The sequence below is a fragment of the Aotus nancymaae genome, unplaced genomic scaffold (assembly GCF_030222135.1).
Source record: "Aotus nancymaae isolate 86718 unplaced genomic scaffold, 86718_ANA_hifiasm-v0.15.2.pri h1tg000064l_1, whole genome shotgun sequence".
NCBI classification, from domain to species: domain Eukaryota; kingdom Metazoa; phylum Chordata; class Mammalia; order Primates; family Aotidae; genus Aotus; species Aotus nancymaae.
In genome coordinates, this window is record NW_026988479.1 from 9,299,294 (window position 1) to 9,312,867 (window position 13,574).

Below are 13,574 nucleotides of genomic sequence, written 5' to 3' on the forward strand. Positions count from 1 at the left end.
CTGGGGTGGGCAGATCATGAGATCAGGAGATCTCTACTAAAAATATAAAAATAACTGGGTGTGGTGGCATGTGCCTGTAATCCCAGCTACTCAGGAGGCTGAGGCAGAATAGCTTAAACCAAGGAGTTTGAGGTTGCAGTGAGCCAAGATTGCGCCACCGCACTCCATCCTGGTGACAGTGCGAGACTCCCATCTTAAGAAACAACAAAAAAACACAACAAAAAACCTATACAGACTAAGAATCCTTTTTTAATTTTTGAGACAGGGTCTGGCTCTGTCATCCAGGCTGGAATATAGTGCCACAATCTTGGCACACCGCAACCTCGCCTCCTGGGCTCATGTGATCCTTTCACCTTCGCTTTCTGAGTAGCTGGGACTACAGGTGCTATGCCACCATGCCCCACTAATTTTTGTATTTTTTTTTTTTTTTTTTTTGTAGAGATGAGGTTTTGCCATGTTGGCCAGGCTGGTCTTGAACTCTTGACCTCAAGTGCTCCGCCTGCCCCGGCCTCTCAAAGTGCTGCAATTACAGGCAAGAGCCACAGCGCCTGGCCTGTTTCTTAGAATAAAGCTCTCTAAAAGTTTATTAATGAAAATCCTATTCTAATGCTACTAATTGAGAAATCAACTAACACCCAACTGTGATTCCCAACAAACCATATATATTTTAAAGAAAATTACCATACTTACCATTTTCCTTACCATAGCCATTTTAAAAGAAGGTAGGGTACTAACGCTTTCTAGTTTAGATGGCCAAAGCCCAGTCAGTCTCTATAATTAAACAATTATTTTAAACCCTATTCTAAAACCAAGCTACTCTTGTCACAAGCCCCATTATGCTAACCACAAAATTTAAGAGAATTTGTGCCTGGACGTTAACACCACATGTCAATTACAATATGCGTATTCCTTAGTCAATTCTGGTATCACAGGACCTGAAAAAGAGCTGCTTGGTGTCTAGATTACTTGGGCATTGATTAAAACCACTGCATACAGATAGGCTATTTGTTCAGTTGGAGAGAAAGGGCATAAAGTGACAGAGCAACAAAAAGACACACACACAGAGAATGTATTTCTTGTGAAAGAAAAGAATGAAATGAAATGTAGAAACCTTAATGGCCTTTTGCTTTGGAAAATTAACTCCACAAGCCACCAAAAATACTAACAATTAGGTCAGAAAAGACATTAAATATGTGTGTGTTCCTCAAGCACCTTAGAGAAAGTGGATATGCTATAACTTCCCTTTTGGTTCCAGATTCAACACAGCACAAAGGAAGAAAATTTTTATTTACTATACTCACAAGTATGATTAAGTGTTCTTCTTTACTCTGGTACGTTAAAATATCAAGTATTAGTTCCTACAGAAGAACTATTTTTAACATCTAATCCTCTTCAAAGGACAAAAGGGGGAAAAACTCATTAAATACTGAACACTGACATTTCAAGTACCATTTTTGTCTTTGGGTGAATGTACATAAGACTAAACCATGATCCAACAATAGTTTCCATTTGGTTTCACTACTATCACTCAAAGAACTTGACACAGACTAATGCTTTAACAGCTTTCTTATCTGAGACAGATTTAACTCTAAGAACATATGACTTAACAACGTACAAAGATTTGTTAGGAATTTGCCAATCTGTCAATCATTTTAAAGAGTCCATATAATATACATAGCATATAATATTCATAACCAGAAACTGCACTAAGTAAACACATCATTTAGTTTGTTAAGCTCTACCTGAAAACATGCCGTTTTATTAAAACAAAACCCAAAGACTCAAATCTCAAGTTATATGGTTTTACAATGAAGTCTTACTGAAGCAGCACAGATTTTCTGTCTTACAAACAAGTTAATATGCATGAAGAACCCACAAAGTGCACACCAACAATGTGACAAATTGTAATATGTGAAATACAAATAAATCCTGGAGTTAATCTGAAAAATGTCAAGGAGTTACCAGAGAGGTTATGTAGTACCCTTGATTTTTATTTTACCTACAAGTCTACAAATTCTAAAATTTACTCAATGGATTTAATTTTTTAATAAACAGCACCAGTCTTGCCCATTGATACAATTAAAATTTGACCTTCTCAGTTCTTAGTTCACAAGTTTATTATGAAAAACACTGCAGTGCTCTTGTGCAGTCACATCGTCTTACAGGAAGGGGAAAAAACAGTTCTGTTCAAAACAACTCACCAGGTTCTGACAATAACAAAGAACAACATAGGGCTGAGATTCGAGTAAGGAATAAACTGAGTGCAGACAAATCATATAATTAAATTAAATGGTATCCCTGAAAATAAAAAGAACAATTTCAAAACTCACAAGTAGAGGGGAGGCCTTGGTACTTATTTTTAAAAATGTTCATTAAGCTCCAATGATTGTTTGCTGCTATCCTTATCTACAGTCATGCTGAGTAAAGCTATACTAAATGGAAGTTAAATTGTATTCACGAGGTGTTAATGTTTACATCTTATTATCTGCAGTCTCTCAGAGAAAGCAAAAGTAACTACAAATAGCGCTATGCCAGAAACTGGTTTCTTGACCAACAATGTCGCTTCAGCATGCAATGAACTGGTTCATTCTAAGTGGTCACGGCTGTTGATGACAAGAGGCTTTGTATATTTATATGGCACATCTTTTGGTCCGTGTGAAAACAAGTTTTTTGAATGTTAACTATTTTCTGACACTTTGGAGTTACTGTTGCTCTTCCCATTTCCATTAGGTCAATATATGGTTCATGGCAATACTGTACAAGTTTAAAATTTCATTACAGGAAGTAGTCTGGGGTACGACGAGTAACATGTGGCTCGCCTCTACGAGGTGCTGGGTCAAACTGCAAGCTGAAAAACAAGACGCATTCATAATTTATGTTCCAAGACATCCATATATTGACAATTAAAATCAAGAACATGAGTCTTCCACACTTTACACTTCCTATCCAATTTCAGCTTGTCTCAATGTAATAGAACCCTAATGATAATGGTCTGTTAACCGTACTTCCCTTTAAAGAGTCAAGCAACTTCAGTCACAGAAACTATGCTTTTATGAAAACATGGTTTTAAAAGTGAAAAACCTAGTCATTTATACTAGGGTCTATACATAATAAGTTCCTGTTGGTGTGTTTCAATGTAAGTCCATTAAAAAAAAAAACCTTAAAAATAAAAGTTGGAATCTAGCATAGCATAATCACTTAAACTTTAAACCTCCCATTTAGAACTATGTATTCAAGCTGGGCACTGTGGCTTACACTTGTAACCCCAACACTCTGGGAGGCCAAAGTGAAAGGATCACTTCTGCCTAGGAGTTCGAGACAAGACTGGGTAATACAGTGACACCTTCTCTCAAAAAAAAAATAAATAAACAAAACAAAAACCTACATATTTACCAATTCAATCAACTGTTCAGGCAGGTAGAAGTACTTACAAAGAGTATTTTAGAGTATCGTCAAGTTCCATGATTGCAGCTTGGTTACCACAACGATAACAATAGTTTGGAGCACTGAAAATCGTTACTACATTTCGGTCATGGCACCAGTTATATCCCTACAAGGAAAAGGAGATAAATATCTTACTTTACTCCCTCATTTACAACTAAATGTTACTTCACTCGAGAGAAAATCTCTACTCATTCCCACCCCTGCCAAAGAGGCTTAAGAAATGTTAATGCTTTTTTTCTGGATGACTTACGAATTTGCGGTAATAATAATCCCTTTTCATATAACCTGTAAATATCCCTTTTTATTCAACCTGTAAGACACACATGATTTGTTTTCCCCCTAATTACAAAACTCAGTTTTTTAGTACTAAAAAGAAAAAAAGAAAAAAAAAGCCTTTAACAAACAGCACAACCACCAAAGAATAAACTGCTTCTTATGTATCTGACTTGCTGAAAATGGTACTGTCTCATTAGCCTCTTCTACTGCAGCAGCCTTAAAACGTGATTTAAGAGTAAGTATTTATGTGGCCATTCCCTAGAGAGGTAGACACCTAATCCTGGAGACCAGAAACTCACTAATTTTCTTGTCATAGGTAAAGGCCTATTAGTGTGGTTCACTGCCCAGGAACAAATAAAACATGCCTCTAGTCTTTCCAGCTTTGCTTCCTCAAAGTCCATCCATCTGAATGTACAAGCTACTGCTGTTACTTTTTGTTTTGTATTGTTCACAAATTTATCTTTAGCAAAGTCAGATTTTATCGATACCCACAGAGTTGTACTGGTATTAAACTAATTAGGACTTTATTTTTTTTAAATATGCTCATCAGTGTGCCATGTCAAGAACCTTAGCCTTGGTCGGGCACGGTGGCTCCCACCTGTAATTCCAGCACTTTGGGAGGCCAAGGTGGGTGGATCACAAGGTCAGGGGATCAAGACCATCCTGGCCAATAAGGTGAAACCCCGTCTCTACTAAAAACACACAGATTAGCTAGGCGTGGCAGTACATGCCTGTAATCCCAGCTACTTGGGAGGCTGAGATAGAAGAATTGCTTGAACCTGGGAGGTGGAGATTGCAGTGAGCTGAGATGGCGCCACTGAACTACAGAACTACAGCCTGGCAAAAGAGCTAGACTCCATCTCAAAAAAAAAAAAAAAGAAACGTTAGCCTCTTTCCCTGCTATTTTCTTCTTTCAACTCACCTGTAATCCTACCAACCAAAGGACCATTTAAAACATTTTAGTGTATTTCTTTCCAGTCTCTCCTACATACATACATGTTAAATGTATGAAATAAACAGTGGGATCATAAAATATTATACACACACTCCAACTCCCTACATCTTACTTTCCCACTCTTAAATCCCAAGCACTTCCATTCAGAATTCTCTGAAAACATGTTAATGGTTAATTAATTGTAATCAAAAGCTTGAGCTTTTAATTCTAGTGTGCATCTACTGAAAAGGCTAAGGCTATAATGGCAAACTTATCAGAAGGAATAGACGGAATTTCTCACAAAAGTCATTGATTTAAAATCCCTAATATCTTTCCTTAAGTTTACTAAGAAGCAAGTCATATTTCAAAGAACAGAGCATACCTCCATCACTAGCTGGTGAGCTCTAGACACCAACGTGAGGCCATTGGCATGATTAAATGTCTCAGAAATATCTTGTCCAAAGGTGTAACCAGCTCCCCGAGGAGATATACCCCAACCACCACGGTCATCTGGATCTGACCACAGCAAGTCACACATTGGACCCTAAAAAGTAATTTCAAGTTATAAACTGCCTTTTACAAACATGGTTAACACAGTATTTGAGTAATTCAACAGAAGCAGCACCTAAGTCACCTTTTTTGAGTGATGTTTGTGGAAAATGCTAATAGATTGTACAGCTGAAGTCAAACAGCTGCATCAAGTAAGATGTATTTTCTAGTAGTCTTTAGAGACACAGCTGACATCCATAGGACCCAACAGCAACATGCCCTAATTAATCTGCCTATATTATGCAAATTTCAGAGCTACGAAGACAGACAACCTAGGTCCTAATAAACCCAGCTCCATAGCTGTTGTGATCTTGGCAGGTTTCTTAATGTCAGCTTCTTCTGAACAGGGAAGACAAGAGTGCTCACACCTCAAGTTGTTTTTGAGAATTAAATGAGAGAATACATATAATGAACTAACTTACAATTAAACTTCTCCACTCCCTAATACATTTTCTGAAAAGATTTTATCAAATAAAAGTCATACCTCATGGGGAACTTCTTGTAGGCGATCGAGTGCTCTGATATGATCCAGTGTATCTATAGATGGCGAGAGACCACCATGTAGACAGAAGATCTGAAATGAGTGGTTTAAAAATGTTAACCTCACCTAGAAAATTGGTAAACATTCTTGGCTGGGCACAGTGGCTCATGCCTGTAACCCCAGCACTTTCAGAAGCTGAGGGAGGAGGACTGCTTGAGGCCCAGAGTTTGAGACCAGCCTGGGAAACATAGCAAGACCCTGTGTCTCTATAAAATTTTTTAAAAATGAGCTGGGCGCCCCCATCACTTGGCCCCACTGGTGTTTCTGTGCTCTGCCTGAATGAGGGTTGACTCTGCAGGGTACATCTTTGCTCCAGCCCACTCTAAACTACTGAGTACACTCCCATTCTTCCTAACAGACCATTGCTGTCACACCCAGACTCCACCTTAAACAGCTCCTTTGAGAAAACTTCTTGGATATTAATCCTACTCCCTGCCAGACACTAATGTCTTCATACTCAAAAAATTTTCTTTTAAGTTATTTTGTGTACATATCTACCTAAACCAATAATTAGCTCCTTACATCTCCCAGGCTTGTCCAAAAACAGTCTGAGAGGATACATGGGTTATACCATCCACCTCTGTGATCCCACCATATAGTTCAGTGCCTGATGCAAATAATAAATTGGTCAAATTAAAATTTTTTTAAAGTTTGAATGAATGCTATCAATTTCTACTAAAATACATTCCCAAAGGGGTGTAAGAGTGGAGTCAGCTGGGTACAGTGGCTCACGCCTGTAATCCCAGCACTTTGAGAGACCAAGGTGGGTGGATCATGAGGTCAGGAGTTCAAGACCAGTCTGGCCAAGATGATGAAACTTTGTCTCTACTAAAAAAATACAAATAAATTAGCCAGGTGTGGTGACAGTTAACCTGGAATCCCAGCTACTGAGGCAGAGAATTGCTTGAACCCAGGGAGGCAGAGGTTGCAGTGAGCAGAGAGCATGCCACTGCACTTCAGCCTGGGTGACAGAGCAAGACTCTGCCTCAAAAAAAAAAAAATAAATAAAAATAAAAAAGAGTGGAAAGGGTCATGAGCACCTCAACATTAAAGAAAGCAGAGTCTCTGAAATAACCAGCAAAGAGTTTTAAGATCCACATACCTGCCCATCCACCAAGGCAGTGAGAGGAAGATAATCAAAAAGATCTGTAAAATATTTCCAAACATTTGCATTTCCGTATTTTCTTAAACACTCATCATAGAAACCATAAACTTGTGTGATCTGTCTGCTCTCATGATTCCCTCGAAGAATGGTGATGCGTTCACGGTAACGAACCTAAAACAACAAAATGGAAAACATAATCAACTAGCTTTCAAGAACCAATGACAATCCAGGAAACTTTCTATAGAAAAAAATCCAGAATTACAATTTTGTTGAAGAGCCAGCACATATCCTCTATCATACTGAACCAAAACCGCAGCTCTACAAAGTTTTTAAATCCCCATGGGGTGTTTGCTCACCTCATCTCAACTAAAATCAAACTCCCTCTATCACCAACTTTATACCAACCATAATCAATGGGATATAAAACCCCACATATAAATTACTTTACAGTTCAATAATTTTTCAAAAATTTATGGTTATGCAACAATCACCACAATCCAGTTTTAGAAGCTTTCCATTATCCCGAAAAGATCCCTCCTGCCTGTCTGTAGTCACTCTCCACTCCCACTCTAGCTCCTGGCAACCACTGAGTTACTTTCTGTCTTGAGTCTGTCTTTTCTAGAAATGTCATATAAATGGAATACAAAATGTAGTCTTTTGTATCTTTTGGCTAAATATCACTTAAATATTTTTGAGGCTCACCATGTTGTAGCATAGATTAGTGGTTTGTTCCTCTTCATAGTGCGCAGTCCTTCAATGTATGGCTATATCGTTTCTTTTGTTTCTCTATTCACAGGTAAGATACCAGGGTTTTTGGCTAATATGAATAATGTTGCTATAATCATTTGCATGCAAGTTTTCCTGTGGACATATGCTTTCATTTCTCTTGGAAAGATTCCTACAAATTTAACTGTTGGGTCATGTGGTAATGTTTAACTTTTTGAGAAACAAAGTTTTTCAAAGTGGCTAGACCATGTTATACTCCCACCAGCAATGCACGAAGATTTTAATCTCTAGTACTAACCAACACTTGGTATTATTTACCTTACTGATTACAGCTATTCTAATATGTGTGAGGTAGTATCTCAGTTACTTTAATTTTCATTTCCCTGATTACGAAAGATATCAAGTATCATTTCATGTGCTGACTGGCCACTCATGTATCATCTTCTTGGGTCAAGTATCCATTCAAATATTTTGCCCATTTAAAAAGTATCTATCTTATATTGAGCTGTAGAAGTTTAATATATAATATTTGAGGCCGGGCAGGGTGGCTCACGCCTGCTGTCCCAGCACTTTGGGAGGCCGAGGCCAGAAGATTATGAGGCCAGGAGTTCGAGACCAGCCTGGCCAACACAGAGAAAACCAGTCTCTAGTAAAGATACAAAAAATTAGCTGGGCGTGGTGATGCACGCCTGTAATCCCAGCTACTTGAGAGGCTGAGGCAGGACAATCGCTTGAACCCAGGAGGCAGAGGTTGCAGTGAGTGGAGATCACGTCACTGCACTCCAGCCTGGGTGACAAGGCGAAACTCCATCTCAAAAAACAAAAACAACAAAAAAACTGAATACAATTACTTTTTTTCTGGTGTCATATTTTGAAGAAAAATAATCTTAATTTTGATTAAGTCCAATTTTTCCATTTTTTATGGATCATCCTTTTGTTATATCTAAGAATCTTACCTAACCTAAGATGACAAAGATTTTCTGATTTATTCTAGAAGTTTTTTTTATAGCTTTAGCTCTTACGTTTAGTTCTACCATACATTTTGATCCATTTGCTTCAGCACCATTTACTGAAAGAACATCCTTTCCCCAGGTATTCTTTTGCTAAGGTTGCCACAATAAAGCATCAAAAAATAGGTGGCTTAAACAACAGAAATTTATTTCCTCACAGTTCCAGAGGTAGAAGTCCAAGATCAAGGTGTCAGCAGAGTTAGTTTCTTCTGAAGGCCTCTCTCCTTGATTTATGGATGCTTATCTTCTCCATCTGGCTTATCTTCTTCCCCATCTGCCTGTGTCCTTACCTCTAGTAAGTACATCACTTATACTGGATTAGGGTCTACCCATGTGACCCCACTTTACCTTAATTAACTGTCCAAATACAGTCACATTCTGAGGTGCTGTGGGTTAGGACTTAGACAAATGAATTTTGGGGGCTATAATTCAGTCCATTACACCTTCATGAATTAGTCTTTTTTTTCCTCCAGATAGGGTCTCACTCTGTCACCCAGGCTCAAATGCAGTGTGATCATAGCTCACTGCAGCCTCAAATTCCTAGGTTCAAGCAATCCTCTCACCTCAGCCTCCAGAGCGGCTAGGACTATAGCACATGTCCCTGTGTTTGGCTAAAATTGTTTTCTGAAGAGATAGGGTCTCACTAGACTGCCCAGGCTGCTTGCATAAACTCTTAAAGGTAGCACATTCATTCGTCTTTGAGCACTAGAATTCATCCTGGGTTTTTAGCACAGGTTAGCTCCTTTCATAGTATTTAGTGTCACTGCAGAAATGTTCCACCATCTAGTCCAACTCCTTCATTTTACAGATGCAGAAAATAATAACCTCCAAAACTGTTTTGTAGCACTCTACACAATTCAGATATTCATCACTATACATTCAGCTCTTGCTAAATCCACATCTCATTGCTTCTCTAATATTAGAAAAGTCTGTGACAGCCGTTTTATCATTTTGAATATTCTTAAATAAAAATGAATCTGTTGCCAAGGAAGAGAAAAAAAAATCTCCCCAAGATTTTCGGGTAAAGTCAAACAATTTATTTCAAAGGAAAGGCAGAGAGGCCTGCCACCCTAAAAGCTGTTTACCACTTTTTGCTTCATGTTCAGATCATCGGTACATTTTGCAAAGCTACAACTGGTATGTAACACATGTAAATCTGGAACTTGCTTTCTTCAGTTCTAGATTTTTGGTTTTTCAGAAACACAGGGGTCTTGCTTTGCCACCCGGCTGGAGTACAGTGATGCAATCACGGTTCACTGTAGCCTTGACCTCCCAGGTTCAAGTAATCCTCCCACCTCAGCTTCCTGAGTAGCTGGAACTACAGGTGGGTAGCACTGCACCTGGCTAGTTTTTTGTTTTTTTTCCCCCAAACTTTTTGCAGAGATGGGGTCTATGTTGACCAGGTTGTTCTTGAACTCCTGGACTCAACTGATCCTCCTTGCCTTCCCCAGCCTCACAAAGTGTTGAGATAACAGGCGTGAACCACCGCACCCAGTCTATTCTAGATTATTGCATCTTTATTAATGGCTGAAAACTATTCAACTTAGATAAACCATAATGTACATATTCACTGTTAAGTTTTAGATAAAATGTTTTCTTGAATTTCTTCCTCAGAAAAATTCTTTTTTTCTTGAACTTCTTCCTCAGTTTTTTTTTTTTTTTTTTTTTTTTGAGACAGGGTCTCACTGTCACCCAAGCTAGAGTGTAGGGTGGCAAGATCACGTCTCACTGCAGCCATGACTTTCTGGGCTCAAGCAACTCTCCCCACCTTAGTCTCCTGAGTAGCTGGGACTACAGGCCTGTGCCACCCCATTCAATTTTTTTTTTTTTTTGAAGATGGGATCATGTTGCCCAGGCTGGTCTCAAACTCCTGGACTCAAGCAATACGCCCACCTTGTCCTAACCACGCAAAGTGCGGGATTACAGGCATGGGCCACTGTGACTAGCTGATGTACACATTTTGACATTTGGTATGTTTATACATTTACAATACTTCAAAAGTTATCTAAAAACACAAATATAATTACATTACCTCTCCATATCTCAATTTACTGACCTTAAATATCTATTTGATCAGCCCTCTAACATTTTTCTTTTCTTTTGTGAGATGGAGTCTCCCTCTGTTGCCAGGCTGAAGTGCAGTGGCACAATTTCAGCTCACCAAAACCTCCGCCTCCTGAGTTCAAGCAATTCTCCTGCCTCAGCCTCCAGGGTAGCTAAGATTATAGGCACCTGCCACCACACCCAGCTAGTTTTTGTATTTTTAGCAGAGGTAGCATTTCACCATGTCGTCCAGGCTGGTCTCAAACTCCTGACCTCAGGTGATTGCCTGCCTCAGCCTCCCAAAGTGCTAGGATTATAAGCATGAATGAGCCACTGCACCGGCCTATTTTTTCAAATGATATGACTGAGACAATCATTCCCTTCCTTTTGATTCTGTACCATCCCCTTACTCAGAATGCAGATGCCTATGATTTGTAAGTCCAAAACTCAAACATATATATTCCTAAATGTAGAATTTTAAAATTTAACATTCAGATAGAGAAAATAATTGGGAAAAAAACATTCAAGAGAACTGTCTTACCCATTTCAACATGCCCCAACAAAACTGAAATTACCTTAAGAGCTACAAGCAGTGTAACTGTTTCAACTGAATAATATCCTCTGTCAACATAATCTCCCATAAACAAGTAATTTGTATCTGGGAGAAAATAATTAGGAAAAAACATTCAAGAGGACTGTCTTACCCATTTCAACATGCCCCAACATAAAACTGAAATTACCTTAAGAGCTACAAGCAGTGTAACTGTTTCAACTGAATAATATCCTCTGTCAACATAATCTCCCATAAACAAGTAATTTGTATCTGGTGATTTGCCACCAATTCTAAACAGTTCCATGAGATCATGAAATTGCCCATGTACATCTCCACAGACAGTGACTGGACATCGAACCTCTTGCACGTTGGATTCTTTCGTCAGGATTTCTTTAGCCTATGGATGGGAGACAAAAATAAGGCAATACATTTGGCATTAAACAATATTAACAAAGATATGTTTACTTACACTTAATGTAGCTTAAGGGGCAGACTCAGTATCAGTATAAGATAAAATTGCAGACATTTATGATCCCATTATAATAAGTGAGATATGACTATAATCCGTTAGCTAATCTTACCCTGTTAGCTAGGAAAACAAATGTGCGTAAAGGTGCACAACCTATTCCTATCATCAAGACCAGGAGTTTTCTTTTTTTAAACCTATCAAATTGCCATCTAATTAAATACTAACGAGATCATTATTAGCAATCATATAAAATCAATGAAAACAGAACAGGACATTCAGGTAAGTACTTCTTTACCTTTAGAGTTCTAATATAATGTGGCACTCAAGGATTCTTTTTTTTTTTTTTTTTGAGACAGAGTCTTATTCTGTTCACCACCCAGGCTGGAGTACAGTGGTATGATCACAGCTCACTGTAACCTGGACTTCCCGGCTCAGGAACTCCTCCCACCTCAGTAGCAGGGACCACAGATACACACCACCATGGCTGGCTAATTTTCACAAACTTTTTTGTAGAGATGGGGTCTCACCACATTGCACAGGCTGTTCTTGAACTTCTGGGCTCAAGTGATTCTCCAGTCTCATCTTCCCTAAGTGTTGGGATTACAGGCACAAGTCACCTCATCTAGGCCCTGTTTAACTTTTTAAAAACATGTTTTTAACCAGGCACAGTGGCTCATGCCTGTGAGAAAATCATGTGCTCAACCATCTGAGTGACTATTATGTGCCAGGCCCCGTGCTAGCAACTGGACATATAGTGGTGAACAAGATGGCTCATTCCTACTGCAGTAGAGGGGAAAAGGACCACAAACAAGTAACCAAGCAAAAAGTACACTGTGTTAAGTGGCACAAAGGAAAGGGAGAGGGTAACTGGAAGAGACCATTTTACATAAGATATCAAAACAAATTACCACAGAGAATTGTTGCTAAAGAGCCAGGACAACCACAGATGACAAGAACTGGGTTCAAGACAGTGGTATACACTCTTAGCTGTACATTAAAAACCCTAATGGTGACCAGGTTCAGTGGCATACATCTGTAATCTCAGCACTTTGGGAGGCCGAGGAAGGTGGATCACTTGAGGTCAGGGGTTTGAGACCAGCCTAGCCAACATGGTATAACCGTCTCTACTAAAAACACAAGAAAACTAGCTAGGCATGGTGGTACATGCCTGTAGTCCTAGCTACTTGGGAGGCTGAGGCAGAAGAATTGCTTAAACCTGGGAAGCGGAGGTTGCAGTGAGCCAAGACTGTACCACTGCACTTAAGCTTGGGCAACAGAGCAAGACTCTGTCTCAAAAAACAAAAACAAAACACCAATGCCTGTCCCTTCCCCTGATCAAGTCAGAATTTCAGTGAGTGAAATCAAATCATTAATAATTTTTAAGCACCCCCACCCCTCCTTTCTTCAACGTGCAGCCAAGTTAAAGAACCGCTATTTTCAAGTCTTCAAACATTTTTGGGAGCCTATTTCAGGACACCCACCAACCACTGACATCTCTAAAGTGATCTAACATTTTACCAAGTTTAGAAGAAATTTCCACTGTGCTTCAAAAAGAGATATCTTTTTTCGGCTTACACTGTGATTCACGCTTGTAATCCCAGCACTTTGGGAGGCTAAGGCGGGTGGATGGCTGGAGCCGAGGAGTTCGAGACCAGCCTGGAGTACAATGGCATGATCTCAGCTCACTGTAACCTCCACCCACCAGGCTCAAGCAATCCTCCCACCTTAGCTTCCATTAATAACTGGGACCACAGGTGTGTGCCACTATGCCTGGCTAATTTTTTGTAGAGATTAGGTTTCACCATGCTGTCCAGGCTGGTCTCAAACTCCTGAGCTTAAGTGATTTGCCTGCCTCTGCCTCCCAAAGTGCTGGATTATAGGCGTTAGCCACTGCACCCAGTCTGAGATACCTCTTAAGAAATAT

At 39.3% G+C, this 13,574-nt stretch overlaps 1 protein-coding gene across 2 annotated transcripts in view; it reads right to left on the minus strand.

The window, feature by feature from the left end:
• Positions 1-1,268: 1,268 nt before the first annotated feature.
• The window catches only part of PPP2CA (protein phosphatase 2 catalytic subunit alpha), a 32,855-nt gene continuing 20,549 nt past the window's right edge, over positions 1,269-13,574 (minus strand). Inside the window, exons 2-7 of one of the 2 annotated variants that reach the window (XM_064366327.1) lie at positions 11,369-11,578; positions 6,847-7,020; positions 5,688-5,777; positions 5,037-5,198; positions 3,432-3,550; positions 1,269-2,848 (exon numbers count right to left, since the gene is read on the minus strand). In XM_064366327.1, coding sequence (XP_064222397.1) covers positions 2,776-2,848; positions 3,432-3,550; positions 5,037-5,198; positions 5,688-5,777; positions 6,847-7,020; positions 11,369-11,578 — 828 coding nt within the window. In that variant the 3' untranslated portion in view covers positions 1,269-2,775. Of the gene's footprint in view, positions 2,849-3,431; positions 3,551-5,036; positions 5,199-5,687; positions 5,778-6,846; positions 7,021-11,203; positions 11,317-11,368; positions 11,579-13,574 lie in introns of those variants that run through there. The other variant, XM_064366326.1, reaches the window with a different exon arrangement.